The 20,304-nt window shown below is 32.9% G+C and overlaps 1 protein-coding gene across 2 annotated transcripts in view; it reads right to left on the bottom strand.

Annotated features, from left to right (window-relative positions):
* Positions 1-20,304, bottom strand: part of Ncc69 (sodium chloride cotransporter 69) — a 520,228-nt gene that overhangs the window by 23,952 nt on the left and 475,972 nt on the right. For both annotated transcript variants that reach the window (XM_069823777.1, XM_069823780.1), the window contains exons 6-14: positions 16,403-16,517; positions 11,217-11,356; positions 10,881-11,075; positions 10,540-10,771; positions 6,754-6,875; positions 6,527-6,662; positions 5,955-6,166; positions 4,737-4,978; positions 1,037-1,239 (exon numbers count right to left, since the gene is read on the bottom strand). In XM_069823777.1, the coding sequence (XP_069679878.1) occupies positions 1,037-1,239; positions 4,737-4,978; positions 5,955-6,166; positions 6,527-6,662; positions 6,754-6,875; positions 10,540-10,771; positions 10,881-11,075; positions 11,217-11,356; positions 16,403-16,517 (1,597 nt within the window). The remainder of the gene's footprint in view (positions 1-1,036; positions 1,240-4,736; positions 4,979-5,954; positions 6,167-6,526; positions 6,663-6,753; positions 6,876-10,539; positions 10,772-10,880; positions 11,076-11,216; positions 11,357-16,402; positions 16,518-20,304) is intronic.

Genomic DNA, 20,304 nt, shown 5'->3' with positions numbered 1-20,304 from the left:
GACATTCCATTAGTGTTTAAGATGGCTTCGAAGAAGAGAGTTGTTCTGGACCTCAATGCAAAAGTGAAAGTTATCACAGCTAGTGAAGAAGATAAACTAAGTGTAAAAGAAATTGTGGAGAAATTTAAAATTGGGAAAACACAAGTGTACCAAATTTTAAAATCTGTTGTTGTTTTCTAATGCCAGGCTTTTGACAATACAGTCATTTGACCTACTGGTAATTGATGGCAGTATGCAGATTTAGTTTTAAAACTGTACACATACACAATATTTCTCTCGTCTTCCAAGCGGAAATCTTTATAATTAATTTCTTTAAAATAATTTAAGCAGATCTGTTTCGACACGTCATTTTATATTCCAAATACAAGTTTAAATTGAACACTGTCCAATGCAATTTACATTATTTCATTCGACATTATAATTAAATATAAAAAAGAAGAGCATTATTTCGGTTGATTTGAACTAAATAACCCTTGCTGCTACATCTGTCTCACTGTTAGTGCTTCATATAAGGACCCTCTATAAAAATCGAACATTTCACGTTGATACTTTCTAAGTGAATTTACATATTATATATACTGAATATGAATGAAATATGCCAAGACAGATATCAAGTAAAAAAATTTCTTGGTATTTCCGTAAAAATCTTGAAATCAATATTATTTTCAAAATAATACTTCCCCCCATAAATATTCACACTCATACAATGCTCATATATAGAAATGCAGCAATTTCTTGAAAAAAAAAAAAAAGAGTACGGATATAATGGTCGTCATATTATAGTTCTACTCTTCAAAGTCTAACATAAAACATGTAAAGGAAACAATTATCTGTAATTTTAATGTGTTTAATTACGTATATTACTGACACTTCCCTTGTTTAATCCATGATGAGACAGATAAAAACTACTAAAATGTTTCAAATGACAATGAAAATGATAAGACCTAAGTGTCAATTGTTTGCAACCCCTGTCTATAATTTTTAGTTCTTATTTTCTATCAGTACATTAAATATTATTATGATGGAAAACACTTACCTTGGGACATCTGTGAGAAAGACTGATTACGTGGTAGAGATTCCTGAGAGTTTTGCCTTGTGCGAATTATGCCTTTCTCTCCTACTCCAACTACGGAACTGATACCATTTACAAGATCATCTTCATCTGCTACCACTTTAGAATAATCGAGTCCTTCTTGAAGTCTTAAAATAGCAACTGCCATGTACATATCAAGAGCTTTACTGTAAAATAGACGAAAATACCGAATTTGAGAAAATGGTTGCATTGTGATATTTTTAATAATGCATTTTATAAAAAGTATTTTTTTTTTGTTAAATACTAAACCAACAAATTATATTGAAATTTAAGACAAAGGCAGATGGACAGAGAGACATTAGAATCAGAAATGGCGAAAAGTTGTATCTGTCAAAATTTCTAAACAAACTTCTTACAGCATCACAACACTTTCCACTACATATAATGAACATACAAAAATGATTAATAAACTTAAGAAAAATTAAAGTAGCAAGATGAAGTAAGAATTTTAAATGTCTAGGACTTGCAACTCGTTTTACCCCCACACTTCTTAAAAAAAAAAAAAAAAAAACTTCCACATGGAATGCCAAAAGCATCCTACTAAACAAGCACTGTAGGCATTTGGCATTATGATTTAAAAGACGGAAGTTAAATGAATTCAACATACTTATAGCCAGAGTTCTAGGTTTAGGGAGTAACTTATGCAAGAATTTTGACCCTATGAGGTTGTTTAGTGATTAAGTGAACACTCAAAAGTATACACTAGGTTTTCAGAATTACCCGTGTACAGAATATAACACTTTAAATTAAAATTATGAAAATAATAAAAACAAATTGCATAAAACATTACCCTTATAACACCCAAACAAACCATCACAAGTATGCACTTATCTGTAAACTATTACCAATTTACCGAACTTTGATCATGACATGTGCAGTAATTAGATGCTTAGATATATCGGTATAGTATCTGGAACTACAAAACTTTTCTTGCACTGGTGTATTTGTCACTATTCAACTTTGGATATAGGTATGTTGGTATAGATCTCTGTTGAATGAAATGAAAGTGGCACACTAAAAAGAGAAGAAGAGAGAGAAAAACAACCACGCGCACATACACACTTATATCCCTTCCTACACTTTCCATTCTAAAGATTTTATAATTATTGTGCAAGTCGTCAGGCACCTCCTCCATATAAAAATGTACATCCCACATACATTACTTTTGATACTAAATATTTATAAGAAATTCTAAAAAAAATCCAGAATTACTGTAACTTTGACTTAGATTACGTGACAAAACTATGTAATTATACTTACTTACTTTTGGTTTTTAAAGAACCCAGAGGTTCATTGCCGCCCTCACATAAGCCCATCATCAGTTCTATCCTGAGCAATATTAATTCAGTCTCTACAGTCATATCCCACCTCCCTCAAATCCATTTTAATATTATCCTCCCATCTATGTCTCGGCCTCCCCAAAGGTCGTTTCTCCTCCGGCCTCCCAACTAGCACTCTATATGCATTTCTGGATTCGCCCATATGTGTTACATGCCCTGCACATCTCAAACGTCTGGATTTAATGTTCCTAATTATGTCAGGTGAAGAATACAATTAGGGCTGGGGACGGAGTGGTTCGGTTCGGAGCAGTTACTGTGACGTCATTACTCGGTTGATCTGAGTACAGTACCGAATACAAATTTGTGGCGGTAGATTTAAAATTTAGGTAGATTGAGTCAATTTTAGAATGTACTTTGAAAGTGAAACCAAGCGTGTTTTAAAAGTATTGCAGTAAAGCGCTTTCACTTTGCCAATTGAAAAGAAAAAGTACTTCTCTTCATTGCAAAATGGCAGTTGCAAATTTTATTTGCGAGATTACAACTACTTGCGGAGTTATTTTATATGAAATGGCTATTTAACTTTCAGTGTTGTTATATATGACAGACGAAATAAAATTGATAAAATAATTTATAATACTAACAGCTAATAAATTAACATGTGAGGTAAACGTTAAACGCTGCAGCTAAGTAAAAAAAAAAAAAAAGATATAAAGAAACGGGCTCCACGAAGTGCAGCCTAAAACTCTTAAAAATAACACACAGAATTATTTACTATTACGGAAAGTGAACAAAATAATCAATAAAACGTGGAATCTTAAACTGAAAAACATAATGTTTATTTATTTTATAACATTACTAGCCTTCAATATAACCATTTTGTCTTTGGTAAAGAGTAATATTATTGATAAATTAAAGCAATTAGGTAACATAATTTGTAGAAATAAATGCAAATAAAATGATGACTGATGAGGTAAGACAAATCCAATAAACACAAATAGAAGAAAAATATAAGCCTAAATGCATGCAGTTCTAAATTATGTTACTTTCTCCATTCTCCTGTAACTTCATCCCTCTTAGCCCCAAATATTTTCCTAAGCATCTTATTCTCAAACACCCTTAACCTCTGTTTGTCTCTCAACGTGAGAGTCCAAGTTTCACAACCATACAGAACAACCGGTAATGTAACTGTTTTAAAAATTCTTTCAGATTTTTGACAGCAGACTGGATGATAAAAGCTTCTCAACCGAATAATAACACGCATTGTCCATATTTATTCTGCGTTTAATTTCCTCCCGAGTGTCATTTATATTTGTTACTGTTGCTCCAAGATATTAAAATTTTTCCACCTTATCAAAGGATAAATTTCCAACTTTTATATTTCCATTTAGTACAATATTCTGGTCACGATACGTAATCATATACTTTGTCTTTTCGAGATTTACTTTCACACCTATCTTTCTACTTGTTTTAAGTAAAATTCCCGTGTTTTCCCTAATAGTTCGTGGATTTTCTCCTAATATAGTCACGTCATCCGCATAAACAAGAAGCTGATGTAACCCGTTCAGTTCCATACTTTCTCTGTTATCCTGGACTTTAATATTGGTGGTAGTAGTAGTAATAATAATAATAATAATAATAATAATAATAATAATAATAACAATAACAATAATAATAATAATAATAATAATAATAATAAATATATAATATTATTATTATTATTATTATTATTATTATTATTATTATTTACAGTAATATGTTCAGACTGTCAGTGTTCATTAGACCCACTTGACAGGTCATATGATAGGATGAACTCCCCTTCAATACTAGAGACCTTTCAGACCGCCTTGGGGATAAGGAAATAATTTGTCCTGCAGCAGAAAATATTTAAATACAACAGTACCTACGTTGTTGTCTGCTAGAATTAAGTGAAACACGTGAACTCTGAACGTCTGAACTGACCGGTAACGGCTACGGTTAACCGAGTAACTTCGGTGCTCCGCTGCCAAGCACATAAACCGTTAGAACCGAGTAACTCAACAGTTCTACTCGCTCCGTTCCCAGCTCTAAATACAATGCTTGCAGTTCTGCTTCTTTCTTCATTCTTCTATAACTTCATACCTCTTACTATGTAATTACACAGTAAATATATTCTTACTTGCTGTTAAAATGTATAGAATAAGAACTATATGGGAAAGTAGTTACGAGAGTAAAACAATTAAATAAAGCATATTTTAATTGGTCATGAGTTGGCTAATTCATAGCCAACTGAAATCCCACATCTGACATAAGATTCATTTTTATTACAACACATAATCCATAAACTAATCAATTCTATTTCGTACATAGTTGTAAATTTCACTTACTGCATCACCTCGAAGTACATGGCCAAATCTTCCTTTTCACACTCTCGCCAGTCACCTTTGTAGCCCATAAGCAAGATGTTTGGTCGTAGCTTGCCAACACCTGAAGCTTGGAGCAATGCTTTGGCTCCTTCTTCGAAGTTCACTTCATCCACATGAGTATAAAAAGCCTTGATTTTATGTGAACGCAACCAGCTGTGAGCCTTGTATGTTAATATATTTCTGACTCGCTGTGATACAGGACTCTGCAAGAAATATGTTAAATAAAAACTGATAACAACAAAGTTTCATTTCAACTGTGTTTTCCTGTAAAATTGAAAAATAATAATTAGCCATGTTTATTGCACTAAAATATTCAAAACAAACTTTTAAATCTAAAGTGATCTAACAAGAGAAAAATTGATATGTATCTACAATAGGTTGAATGTTACGATTTTTTTGGCATAAAATCAACATACGACAATTCACTTTTAAATATAGTACACATCAGTTGTAAGAATAGTTTCATAGATATAAAATAAACATTTGTATCGCACTTTAAATAACACAGAAATATGGTGTTTGAATATGAATAAGAATTCTGTCATTCATATGAACCATTACTAAACGATAAAAAGAATCCACTAAAAGGTACTGAAAATTTGAAACTAAAAGTGGCATCAATGTTAAATAATGAGTTCTGACATGAAATTTGGTTCAAGAGTTAACTTCAACAACTAATGAAGCCACAATCTCTACATTAAACATTGTTCCTAAGATTTTACCAAGATTTCTCTTTAATGTGTAAGTAATACAGGAGTTTCAGGTACCAGTACCGGTACTTCATTTGTGCCCATATCACAAATAACACATAAAATATTAATTTGATAGGAAAAAAAATGCGCAATTGAGAAAGGTTAACAAAACAGACTTACAAATAACGGGTTGCAATGTGTGTGAGGGGAAGGGGGGAGGGGAGGGGGCAAACAAAATCGTGAACATTTCTTTTTGTTTTATTTTCCATAAATTGACATATAAAATTTTAGCATATTGCAAAGATAGATAAATAGATTGACATCTTTATTGTTTGTAGGCCGTATACTCTCACATGGATACACTTGTCAGGCAAAATTTACACTAGAGAAAAACAAAAGCAAACCTTACTCATTTCAACAAAATTATGAATAGTGTTGAAGCATAGTAGCATTAAAATAACATCTATGTAGTGAGTATAGTACTTACCTTTAATATATGTCCACAAATAAGAAGAGAGAGATTTTTCGTTAATAGATAGGCAAAATCAATCAGTGGTGGACGGAAGCTTGGCATTCCTGAGAGAACAAGAATTTGTGGCCGATAATTTTTTACGTGATCTTCAACATTGTTTAGCTGAAGAACAGATTGCAAGGCATTTTTGTATGTTTGTGCTTGAGTTGTGGAACCCCAATTTACATCTGAAAAATATCAAATAATAATGTCATTATCATAACCAATTCATGTATTAGACCTAGGGGTCTGTTACGGTCTCTCCCCCAAATAATAATGTGTTTTATTTAATTATATTAAAATTAAATAAATTCCTCTCTGTCACTCTTTATAAAGATTTCATTACTTCATTTGAACGCAGCAGTGACTAAATTTTATGCAGTAGCTATTTATATTTTATATATTATATTATAATATTATTATATTGAAATATTACATTGGTATACATAATATCGAATTCTAACATAAGCGTACATAACAATCAATGATTTTGTATTTACACTGTGGAATATGTATGTGTGTGTGTACAGAAACAAGTTATTCCTTACCTGGCTTCCTATACGAAACTATAAGGTAGAGAGCCAACACACAAGCTAGTGTAACAAGGGCAGTCCACCAACTTATAAGGAACATGACAAACACACACAATATGGCTCCAGCCAAACTCAACCACATATTGTAATACTGAAAAAAAAGAAAGAGAGGGAATTAACTTGAATTTAGGACCATTAAATATCAAGAGAGATTTCTTTTGAAGTATTATGCAATTACATACCCTGAATTTTGGTCTCCAGCCTATAGGTTTTGCTAAGGAAGCATGGAATGTACTAAAATTAATAAGTGCATATGCAGCTAGGAAGAAGTTGGAGATCAGTGGTGCAATTGCATTTAATTCTCCTGAAACATCAGAAAACACAATTTTGAAAATTAATCATCTCAATTTACGCATATTATTAATCACTAATAAGAAAATATAATATTAAAAACAGCATTATTTCGTGTTTGGGAAAGAAAAAACTAGAGAGACCTAATTCATACATAAAACAGAACTTTACAAAATGTTTCTAAAAACCATCTTCTTATAAACAAACTGTTTTTTGTTGTTTAGTTGACTATCCGAAGGCAGGTTCGAATATCATAAGTGACACCAATAAGCCATCACTCATGAGGCAACTAATCCAGAATATAATGGGGTAGAGTGGACAGTTCCTTTCTCCCTATAAACTATCTATAAAGTGTAATTACGGTAACACACTATTGCATTATGGTATAAGCCTACAGGTTGAACCAGTTGCCTCTTATAATTTAAATTTATGCAACCCGCAGTTTATAGACTTCTAAAAACATTGATCTCTGATGGTATGCAATCACTAAGAAATGGACCCTTTGTACAACAGGAAATATAGGTCTACATTGCGACTACACACTGTATCTTGGTTTCATTCATTCATTCATTTATTTTATTCCATAGATCTTACATGAGCAATGAAGCTTTAAGATGTGGAACATGTCAACATTTTACAATATTACAATTACAATTTTTACAAATTTTTATAGTTTTAGAATTTAGTAATTTTCTACAATTTTGTACAATTTTTTTACATTTTTTTTTTTTTTTTTTTTTTTTTTTTTTTTTTTGGCGAGATGTTAACTGCACATCCTACTACATCTGATCACTTGGCACGATCTCTTAACTACACCATATGAAAGAATGACATTTTTTGGAATTGTCTTACTGTTAAGGCGTGAAGTGTCCTGTTACTATATATTTATTTATTTTTATTTATTTATTTATTTATTTATTTATTTATTTAACCTGGTAGAGATAAGGCCATCAGGCCTTCTCTTCACCTCTACCAGGGAATTATAACTACAATATTAAGAATACAATTACAATTATAATTACAATTAATATTAAATTTACAAATATAATAAAAATCTAAGTACTAAAAGATTAACTGATTAATAAAAGCTAGACAGTTTATTGTAAAAGTTACGAAGAGAGAAACATTTCTTTTTTTTTTTTTTTATTAATTAAGCAGTAAGAAAGTGCTTAATAAGTTTGCTTTTGAATGCTACTAAATTCTGACAGTCTCTGATGTCACTAGGTAGGGTATTCCATAAGCGTGAGAGCGAGATTGTGTATGATGATGAATACGATGATATCTTATGTGTTGGTATGGCTAGTATGCGGCTATTTTGCGTGAGTGTGAAGAGATTATGATATGATGACAGGTCACTGAAACGGGAGGCAAGGTAGGTAGGTGTAGAGGTGTGAAGGACTTGAAAAAGGAGAACAAGAGAATGAAAATTTCTACGGGGTAAGCAAAGGAATCTTGAACATCATGTTATTTCTGTCTTAACAGGTTACATACATTCTAGAATTATAAAAGGTAGCTGGTTCAACCTGTATAAAGCCCACAACATATTTTCAGTGTGAAATGTTTATGCTCGAGGGTGAAATGAATAAAATGTTACGAAATTTTCAACATCTGGCATCACTTCCTTAGGAACGGCAAAGAGTTAGATACATCACACTACTCTGACGTCACTTGCTTAGACTCTTGCATTTTCATGGAATTTTCTACAGTGATAGACTTACTTTCTTGCATGAATTATATTTCTTATTTCTCTTCTCACAGATACATAGTAATGACTCTCCAAGAAACCAATTCCGATGAAACACAATAATAACTAACTAGTGGCTTTTAGAGAACCTGGAGGTTAATTGCCACTCTCACATAAGCCCGCCATCAGTCCCTATCCTAAGCAAGATTAATCCAGTCCCTACCATCATATCCCACCTCCCTCAAATCCATTTTAATATTATCCTCCATATAAGTCTCGGCCTCCCCAAAGGGTTTTTCCCCTCCAGCCTCCCAACTAACACTCTATATGCATTTCTGGATTCGCCCATATGTGCTACATGCCCTGCCCATCTCAAACGTCTGGATTTAATGCTCCTAATTATGTCAGGTGAAGAATACAATGCGTGCAGTTCTGCGTTGTGTAACTTTCTCCATTCTCCTGTAACTTCATCCCACTTAGCCCCAAATATTTTCCTAAGCACCTTATTCTCAAACACCCTTAACCTATGTTCCTCTCTCAGAGTGAGAGTCCAAGTTTCACAACCATACAGAACAACCGGTAATATAACTGTTTTATAAATTCTAACTTTCAGATTTTTTGACAGCAGACTAGATGATAAAAGCTTCTCAACCGAATAATAACACGCATTTCCCATATTTATTCTGCGTTTAATTCCCTCCCGAGTGTCATTTATATTTGTTACTGTTGCTCCAAGATATTTGAATTTTTCCACCCCTTCGAAGGATAGATCTCCAATTTTTATATATTTCCATTTCGTACAACATTCTGGTCACGAGACATAATCATATACTTTGTCTTTTCGGGATTTACTTCCAAACCGATCGCTTTACTTGCTTCCAGTAAAATTTCCGTGTTTTCCCTAATCGTTTGTGGATTTTCTCCTAACATATTCACATCATCCGCATAGACAAGAAGCTGTTGTAATTCGTTCAATTCCAAACCCTGCCTGTTATACTGGACTTCCCTAATGGCATATTCTAGAGCAAAGTTAAAAAGTAAAGTGATAGTGCATCTCCTTACTTTAGCCCGCAGTGAATTGGAAAAGCATCTGACAGAAACTGGCCTATACAGACTCTGCTGTACGTTTCACTGAGACACATTTTAATTAATTGAACTAGTTTCTTGGGAATACCAAATTCAATAAGAATATTATATAAAACTTCTCTCTTAACCAGTCATGTGTCTTTTTTAAATCTATGGATAACTGATGTACTGTGCCCTTATACTGCCATTTCTTCTACAATATCTGTTGAATACAAAAAAGTCGATTTATTACGCCTAAAATTACACTGATGATCCTCAATAATCTTATCTACATATGGAATTAATCTTCTCAAAAGAATATTGGACAAAATTTTGTACGACGTCAACAAAAATGATATTCCTCGAAAGTTAGTATAGGTAGTCTTTCCTCCCCTTATTGAAGATAGGTACAATTATAGACTACTTTCATTATTCTGGCACAATTTCCTTTTCCCAAATATCAAATACAAGCTTATAAATTTCGTTACATAATGCACTTCCACCATCTCGTATTAATCCTGCTGGAATTTGATCGATACCTGGAGACTTCTACTTTTCTGATTTTCTATTGCAATTTCGACTTCAGAAAGTGTGGGTTTGGTTATAAACGGCTCAGCAGTTTGTATTTGAATTTCCTCCCGATCATTTCTATTTGGCCTATGTACATTTAGTAGTTGTCCAAAATAGTTTAGGATGGAATGAGAGTCTGCAAGTAAGTCACCATTTTTATCCTTGATCACGTTTACTCTTGCCTGATATCTGTTCTTAAATTCCTTTTTGCCCTTATATAAATCTCTAATGTTTTTACCTACTATTTGTTTCTACCTCATTCGCTTTTCACAGGGAGTCTTGGTGTGTAGTATTCGTATCTTGCATAATTTTTAGAACATAATGCCTATTCATAAAAGTTAACAAGTCATAAACTTACCAATGAGTATAAAACCTATGGAAATAAAGAAAGCAAGAACATATCCTCTAACTGGCTCGTTATTTTTGCCATATCCCTTGGCAAACCATGTTATGTATGGGTATAACTGATCCTTGCAGAGAGCTTGGAATATTTTAGGTGCTGAAACCAAACTGGCAAGTGCTGAGGACAGTGTTGCTGCAAAGCAACCTGCATAAATTAAAGGCCCAAATGCTGATACCAGCTCCATAACCTGTGTAAACAAAGTAATTTCTCCAAGTTAACAACTGATAATCATTTATATAACTACTCGTACGGTATTCTTATATTTGTAGTTGCAAATATTAGATGACATTATTTACCTGAAAGCTGTTATGCAAACCCCAATCACAATGACGATCAGAACAATTAGTGAAAGTGCCATTGATCAGCTCAGTAATATTTCCACTTGCATCTCGTTCCATTACAGCACCTGACATGAAGGCCATAAGTAGATAGGACAGTGTTGTTAATAAGATTGACAGCAAAGTACCTTTAGGAATTGCTCCTTGGGGATCCTGGAAGCACAATGAAATTATTCTAAATAATTATTTAGTACTATATAAATTAACCTGACAATGGATATGAATTAAAAATTGTGTGTTGCAATGCTGTAATATCTTATAACAGAACATAATAAATTATGAAAATCAACTTACACTCAGATCTCCGGATATATTAGCTCCAGCTAGAATACCAGTTGCAGCAGGAAAGAAGATGGAAAACACAGAAAAAAAAGAGTGTTCAACTCCTTCACTTAGTCGATAATCTGGGAAGAAGTTTTCTGAAATTAAACGGGCTGAAAAGAACAAGAAAGAAAAAAAAATTATATAAATTCATCAAGAACTTAAGAATTACAGATGAAACGAACTAAGTGTCTTCAGTTACAATCACCATACCGTAACTGTATCAGTTGTCTGTCTAGCTATTCTCTTAATGACTGTATTATATAACTTACGTACTGTATATATGTGCCTATATATCGATCGTCTAGCTCAAAAGTGCGACAACTCAAAAAAACAAGTTTTGAGATATATTCAGTTGAAAGTTTCAAATAAATTACTTAAAAAGAACAGAGTTCTGGTTCATAACCACGACAATTAGAAATGAGTCAGTATTCAGGACGAGTTTATCACAATCTTCCAGTTCATTATTAATACTTTTCGAAATGTACTAATAATGAATGAGTAAAGTCCATAGTTATAATTATTTCTAAAGCAGTTTATTTAATTTTTTTCTTTATGGATATAAATATGACTTATCTCAATACTGAATCGGAAAGAGCTCCGAAAGGGGTTTTCTGTAGTATAAATAACTAAAAAATGGCAATTTTTGAGTTGTCGCACTTTTGAACTGGACGATCGATATGTAAGTTATACCAGATTTTTCCATCTCTATCTGTATTCATTCTTCCACTTTCTAAAACTTATTACTTTACGTTTACATTATTCTAATAACTGACTTTCATCAACTACACTTTATTTTGTATAAGAAATAATGTTTCTTTGTAAGAAATGATTACTTTTCGAAAAATAACACTTCTTTAACTAATATACAAAATTACAAAATAATGTCCTCTTCAACAACTGATACTGTACTATTTAAGACTAATATTTATGAAGAGTATTCCCTCAGAAATGAGCAATGAATTAAAAATAACTTTGCAATAGCAAAAAATAACTGACGTAACTTTTATACATAGAACTTTACTGTTTTTTATGTAAATATAAATTCATAATTATGCCTGAAAGCAAAGAGTACAGTCTATATTTTTTTTCCAATCATTTACTGGATGGTGGTGGTGATTTATGTATATTATAAACAAAGTAAGTGTACGGTACACAAGACTAGTTCATCATTGCAAGCAATGAAATCTATATTATGATACTGAACAAGTGATTTGCACTTTACGAAATTCCAAGAATTAATGGATGTGATTTATTCATTTAAAAAGGTCAACAGTACAAAGTGTACAATGAAACCTCACGACCGGGATAGAAGATCTCTCTTATTAGTCTTTACATCCCTACAATACTTTCTATAACATATTTTTTTTCTCTGATTAACTGTATAACTGTATAAAGAAGTTATAAAGTTAATATATAATATAAGTGTTAAAAGTGTATACAGAACAATGAAGATATTTTTGCTACTGCATCATACTTCAATAAACTTGTTACATAATTATTTTCTCGAAAGGGAACCTGATATTTTGTAACACTGGTTCTGACTCCCAAGAAGTGTTTCTACCAATGTAATTTACAAGGTTTCGCCTAATTTAATACCTCGAGATTAAATTAACTAATAACTCTAATGTGTATGGCACACAGTCTTTCTGAAAAAGAAGCAATACTGATCGCACTTAAGTCACTAATTAAGGTTGATTTACATCCAAGTGTCTGAACAGTCACAATTCTTGCATCACCAATGATTCATGTTCAAATATATTGCAGCAAATTTCTGGTGGAATACTCATTAAGCATTGAAATTATATACACTAAAAACTGGAATTATATGCACTAAAAACTAAGAATGTCACCGAGTACTATAGTGGATACGGTGTCCTTTGGGAGAGTCTCTAGGTTAGACAAGGTTCACAAAACTGCTAATATAACAATAGATAGTCACGTGGACTGGAGAATGAAACTTATAAAATGCGGACTGACATATAAGTGACAATATATACTAACACTGGATTTTGTTACAATGTATACCGGCACTATTTTGTTACTGTATTTTGTTACCGGTACAATATAATATATACAGACACTGCATTCTGTTACAATATATTATACTGACACTGTATTTTGTCAATGGTCTTAACCATAACTTACATATCAGTGCGAGGTGCACAAGATGCATTCTCCAGACTTACATATTTTATGTATAGTTCAACTAATAAATTGTTTATACTCGTAAAGAGAATTAATCCGCTTGTTGTGTATTATATATTTTTGTAGCTCAACTGATGAATTATCGTATATGCTTGTAAATTTAATTAATCTACTTGGTGTTATTGTATATTTTTGTATAGGACAACTGATTGAAATGTTTATGCTTGTAAATTTAATTAATCTGATTGCTATGTATTGCATAATTTTATATAGCTCAACTGATCAATTGTTTATGCTTGTAAATTGAATTAATATGATTGCTATGTATTGCATAATTTTATATATGCTCAACTGATGAATAATTTAGGCTTGTAAGTTGAATTAATCTGCTGGCTGTGTATTGCATATTGCAGTTCAATTGCTTGCTATGTGGGCCTATTGCACATTCTTCTGCATAGTTCAACTACTACTTATGTATTAAGTATGGTACCTGTATATTCTCGTAGAGCCATCAGCATAGTTCAGTCGGCAGACTCACTTGTCTGTTGACCTGGAGCTGTACTAGGGCTTGGGTTAATTACCTGGTTGGGTTTTTACAGAGGTTTTCCCTAACTGTAAGGCAAATGCAAAATACGGTAATCTATGACGAATCCTCTGCCTCATCTCATCTCGCCAAGAAATTATGTAACTCTTGATTTGTTCCACATCTTAAAGCTTCAATGCTAATGTAAGATTTTTGGAATGCAATAAATGAAATAAAGATTATATATGGTTAGATTTCGCAGTCTGAACCTGACCTATAAACTTTCTCAATGGACACCATAACCCATTCTTAGCTTTTACTGTATATAATTCCTAACCATGGTCATAAGGAATAAAAATTACAATAAATTACAATATCACTATCTATAATAATCCCCAATATTCAAAGATGTAATTTCACTTATTACAATAAATATTTCTGACCACTTGTTAATTCTTCACAAACGTGTTTCATTCAATTACAACAGAGCAGCATGACCACAGTAGCAGCAATTTCAGTTTAGAAGAAGTTAACATCGGAAATGTAGAGTGACTCGAATTAGCAATCTAATGAGAATTGATGATGAAACTATTAAGCTATGGTGATGACTGAAGAAGCTTGGATATGTATGCCGAAATAAATGTTGAGATAATGTTATGATTGGTTAAATGAATGCCAATGCTGAGCACTTGATAATGAAGTCATGCACTCCTTTCCACTGGTTCAGTTGATATCAATTTTCAATTAGTGGGTCTTGTTCATTTACAAAGGCGAACATTATTGCACATAAAAGGCTATGGACCAGTGAGCTATTTAAATCGACATGTCCTTACTCCTTTCTACCAAGTGTATCTACAATTGTTAATAGTGGTAACATGTTACCAAGAGCTAAAAACAGAATAATGGACGGGGTAAACATAAAATTTTGTCTTGATCATGAACAAAGTTGTTCCTAATATGCAGCAGGTTTATTACATGGGGTCTACGGCTTTACTTCCTCATTTAATGGAAATAATCTTACATGTGAGTTTCACCTAAAAAATCAATCACCCTTTGCTGGGTTTTAATTCGTGATACTTGGGTCCATAGGCAAACACAGTAAATAACTAGACATCGAAGAAAGAAATATCTCAATGCTAATATCGCATGTTATCTTTACTCTTGCAGTACAGTCTTATGAAAACCACTCTGAAATTGAAGAGTGTGATCCCAAAACATGGTAAGTCCATTTTATGAGAGGACTGGGCTAATTTTTTTATCCACCGGTCTACAGGCGAGTGAGTTTTCAAGTGACATGCACAATAACACAAACTTTTAGACAAGATTTGCTGTTGTTTTGGAAGAAAACAAACTTATAATATAATGAAAAAGGTCTCAAACATAATCATATATAATGTATAAATCATACAAATGGCCAAATGAACTGAGCGAATTTTTGGGATCATACTCTTCAATTGTTCTAAACGAAATTTCAAGATGTCTACAGTACAGAAACCGAAAAGGATAAAGTTGTCACATTAATTTAAGTATCAACTGCTAAATAATTTGTTTCAAATAGTCATTGATATAAAAACATATGGTTGTTATCTATAAAAAAAACAGTTTTATGATTAACAAGTATCAGTAAAAGTATGTTATTTTTATTTTAGAAATAGAAAATGCTCATGCAACTTCTTAAAAGGAGTATGCATTTATTTGTACAATCAAATGTGTGTAATATCGCTGACTACGGATTAATTTTCCAAGAATATCACTTTCCTTTATGTTTCAAACTATTTTATGCAACATATATTCCACAAATAAATTCAAAATATAATAATTAAAATGTATTCTTCATTTATCCACACAAGTTCAACGCGAAAGGAAACAAACAATGCTTCAAAACATAAGAATTTTAACAAGAACACTACAACTAAATAATTTACTTTTCTCATTGACCATTGGTCATACCTTCATCACAGTCAGGAATTTCTAACGCACTGGCAGATCTGACATCTGAAATATTTGGGGATTACTATATTCATAACACAATACGTTCACACAAAATAATTTATATTCTTACAATGTTATGTTTGGTACCGTAACACAGGAAACTTCGAAAATTGTAAGCTACAGTGACCTTCTTGTTGCCAAATTTATTTCTTGAAATGATAATGTATTCTGTTTGTTGCTGCAAGATAATATTAGTAATTGCAGATGAATTACTCTTGTAAGTCTTAAAAGAATCAATTATTCCTGCAATATACAATATTATTAACATGTTATTATCATTAAATACATTCATCATTATGGTATCAGGCATATGAACAATTTTACAACAGAATGTCTTGAAATCACTATATTTAACATCATACTCTCATCCAAACAACATGCAATCAGATCAGGCCTACTGGCATCACATTCACATACATATAAAGAACTATATGAACACTTACTTAACATTTTTAACACCAATAGAACAAAGAAAATACGTCATTGTTATACATACTGTCATATCCTAAAAATCCCTTTGCTTTGGCAGCATCATTCTGTGGTCCAATAAATGTTCCAATTATAAAATCTGCTATTGCAACTAACAGAATCACAAGAAGACCAATCTGAGCCTGAAACGAGAAAGCTAAAATCATTTTCCTTGTATGCAAAAAACTCGACATGAAATATTTATGTAATTAAATTACAAGAATGACCAAAAGATAAGAAGAGTACTGCTTTTTATATGCCGGCAGTAATAAATTCTGCAACATCACTTTGCTTTTTTTGATTTTTATATGTCTATTGTATTTTCGTAATGAATCTAGTTCATCTCTTCTAACTAATTTGAATTCTCATAACACATCGCTTGTAGAATTATAACTAGGTAACTCGAAATTAAGTGTTTTGACATAATTAAGAAAATAGTTTTTGCACATAGAAATTATTGTCTTCCTGTGTAGCAATTCTATTTATCGGACTTTTTTTTTTAATATACCTCATTTAAGAGACTATAAATTAATATCTTAAGAATAGTTTTTATAAAAATTTAATTAACTGATTTATTATAATTAATTAATTGAGGGGTTGGGTGCAAGAAAGGCACTACTCTTAAATGTAAGTTTTGAGAAAATTGATGTTGAAAATTCAAATTGTAATAATGTTATCTATGCGCGCCATTTATACCCGAACCCACGCTTTCGGAAGTCGAAATTGCGATAGAAAATCTGAAAAACTACAAGTCTCCAGGTATCGATCAAATTCCAGCAGAATTAATACAAGAGGGTGGAAGTGCATTATATAGCGAAATTTATAAACTTGTACTTGCTATTTGGGAAAGGGAAATTGTACCAGAACAATGGAAGGAGTCCATAATTGTACCTATTTTTAAGAGGGGGGACAAAACCAACTGTGGTAACTTTCGAGGAATATCACTTTTGTTGATGTCGTACAAAATTTTGTCCAATATTCTTTTGAGAAGATTAGCTCCGTAAGTAGATGAAATTATTGGGGATCATCAGTGCGGTTTTAGGCGTAACAGATCGACTACTGATCAGATTTTTTGTATTCGACAGATAATGGAGAAAAAATGGGAGTATAAGGGTACAGTACATCAGTTATTCATAGATTTCAAAAAGGCATATGACTCGGTTAAGAGGAAAGTATTATATTATATTCTTATTGAATTTGGTATTCCCAAGAAACTAGTTCGATTAATTACAATGTGTCTCAGTGAAACATACAGCAGAGTCCGTATAGGTCAGTTTCTATCTGATGCTTTTCCAATTCACTGCTGGCTAAAGCAGGGAGATGCACTATCACCTTTACTTTTTAACTTCGCTTTAGAATATGCCATTAGGAAAGTCCAGGATAACAGGCAGGGTTTGGAATTGAACGGATTACATCAGCTTCTTGTCTATGCGGATGACGTGAATATGTTAGGAGAAAATCCACAAACGATTAGGGAAAACACGGAAATTTTACTGGAAGCAAGTAAAGCAATCGGTTTGGAAGTAAATCCCGAAAAGACAAAGTATATGATTATGTCTCGTGACCAGAATATTGTACGAAATAGAAATATAAAAATTGGAGATTTATCCTTCGAAGGGGTGGAAAAATTCAAATATCTTGGAGCAACAGTAACAAATATAAATGACACTCGGGAGGAAATTAAACGCAGAATAAATATGGGAAATGCGTGTTATTATTCGGTTGAGAAGCTTTTATCATCTAGTCTGCTGTCAAAAAATCTGAAAGTTAGAATTTATAAAACAGTTATATTACCGGTTGTTCTGCATGGTTGTGAAACTTGGACTCTCACTCTGAGAGAGGAACATAGGTTAAGGGTGTTTGAGAATAAGGTGCTTAGGAAAATATTTGGGGCTAAGCGGGATGAAGTTACAGGAGAAAGGAGTAAGTTACACAACACAGAACTGCACGCATTGTATTCTTCACCTGACATAATTAGGAACATTAAATCCAGACGTTTGAGATGGGCAGGGCATGTAGCACGTATGGGCGAATCCAGAAATGCATATAGAGTGTTAGTTGGGAGGCTGGAGGGAAAAAGACCTTTGGGGAGGCCGAGACGTAGATGGGAGGATAATATTAAAATGGATTTGAGGGAGGTGGGATATGATGACAGAGACTGGATTAATCTTGCACAGGATAGGGACCGATGGCGGGCTTATGTGAGGGCGGCAATGAACCTTCGGGTTCCTTAAAAGCCATTTGTAAGTAAGTAAGTATGCACGCCTTTACATTTTGGGTACTCCTGACCTCTGTGATCATAACTTGGTGATCATATGCATAACAGATAAGAGAACACAAAGCATTTTACTGAAAAAAGGGCACATTCTCTAAAATGCCCTTCTTGCACCTAGCCCCTCAATTAATGTGTGAGTTACCTAGTTTTAGCACTAACTATTATTAACATTTTAAAGTTATTTTTGAGTTTGGCACTGAAATTCAATTTTTCTGGACAAAATATTATGCCAAGCTTTTATTCTAACTTTAATCAAAGTTAAACAATTTATGAAGTAGATCCTTATTATCAGATTGGCACTTTACGAGTATATACTAAAGCACTGCTTTTAGATTGAAATGTACCAGTGCACTGCTTTGACATTAACTGACCTCAACCACTGGTTGAGCGATTTCTTGTCCTACAGCCAGAGAGTTATCTGTCTGGCATATCTGAAGATTCTCACATCTCATGTAACATTGTTTACCTCACTGACCAAGGTTATTTCAGCCTAATACCCATTATACTGACTTGTAGTTTATTCACATAGAAAGGCAGTCGCCCATTGTGAATTGTAAGTGTAGCAGCAAGTACCCATGTTCAAGTACATAAAGCACCAGTTCTGCTCATTATAATTTACACATCATCTGTACTGCTTGAAGAATAAGATAAATTAGCATAAAAGCTGTCAAAATCATAGCTTACTGCTGGTGATTTACTGAAAAAAGAGACATTGTGCTTGGTTTTTCTGATCCATTTTGGTTTCTTCTACAAGGGTGCAACAACTGGTGTGATGACCGTCTAGTAGTTGTGCTGCATTCAACTACTCTGAATTCCTTCTTATCATCAAACTCTTCTTCAAATTTTTTAACTGCTAGAGATGCTCGCCTCAAATTTAATCGAGAACATTTTTTGTCAGTTCACCAACTATCCACTGGTGTTTTTTCTTTGCCTCATATTAAAATGAGATTGTACAAACATTTTCCAATCCTGAAAAGCAATGTTATCGATCACACTGCATAGCTTCCCACTCTCTTGAATTCAGTCCCAGTTGCCGGATGAATGGAGTCACACTCCATTCTGAAATGTCCAGGTGCGAGGAAATTGAGATCAATGCTCTTTATCTCCAGCTTCATCACAGCACATGTCCGATTCAAAGTGATTAAAGTTGTGAACTCCACACCTATCACTGAAATAGCGGAATTCTTCTACATTTTCTGAATGTGACTGAAAGTAATGGATAGGCATGACGCAACCTCACAGCTTCCCCTACCGCCCTCACCTTCGTGCCACATGTAACATACATCTTCTTTCGAAACGACATTGCATATTGCAAAATTTTACGTTGTGAATCGTTGTTTGTAAAAAAAAAAAAAAAAAAAAAAAAAAAAAAAAAAAAAAAAAAAAAAAAAAGTGGATTGTTGGTAGGGTCACTTGACGTCATTAGAACCTGCTGCAAATCAAAATTTATTGAAACAATTTTCCCTACGGAATCTGTTGCTTCTTCTTTATCTTTCTTGTTTTCTTCCCTAGCAATATTTTTCTTCTTCAAGTTCTTGTCATATTTAGGTACGGGTACCTCGCCCTTCCCAAATGCTGCACAGATGCGACTTCGGTCCTTTTTAGGTCGGTGGAATCGTAAGTAAAAAATCTGTGGACAGTATGGGGATAAAGAT

Source organism: Periplaneta americana, chromosome 4 (assembly GCF_040183065.1).
Source record: "Periplaneta americana isolate PAMFEO1 chromosome 4, P.americana_PAMFEO1_priV1, whole genome shotgun sequence".
NCBI classification, from domain to species: domain Eukaryota; kingdom Metazoa; phylum Arthropoda; class Insecta; order Blattodea; family Blattidae; genus Periplaneta; species Periplaneta americana.
This window is presented reverse-complemented; position numbering and strand designations above follow the sequence as displayed.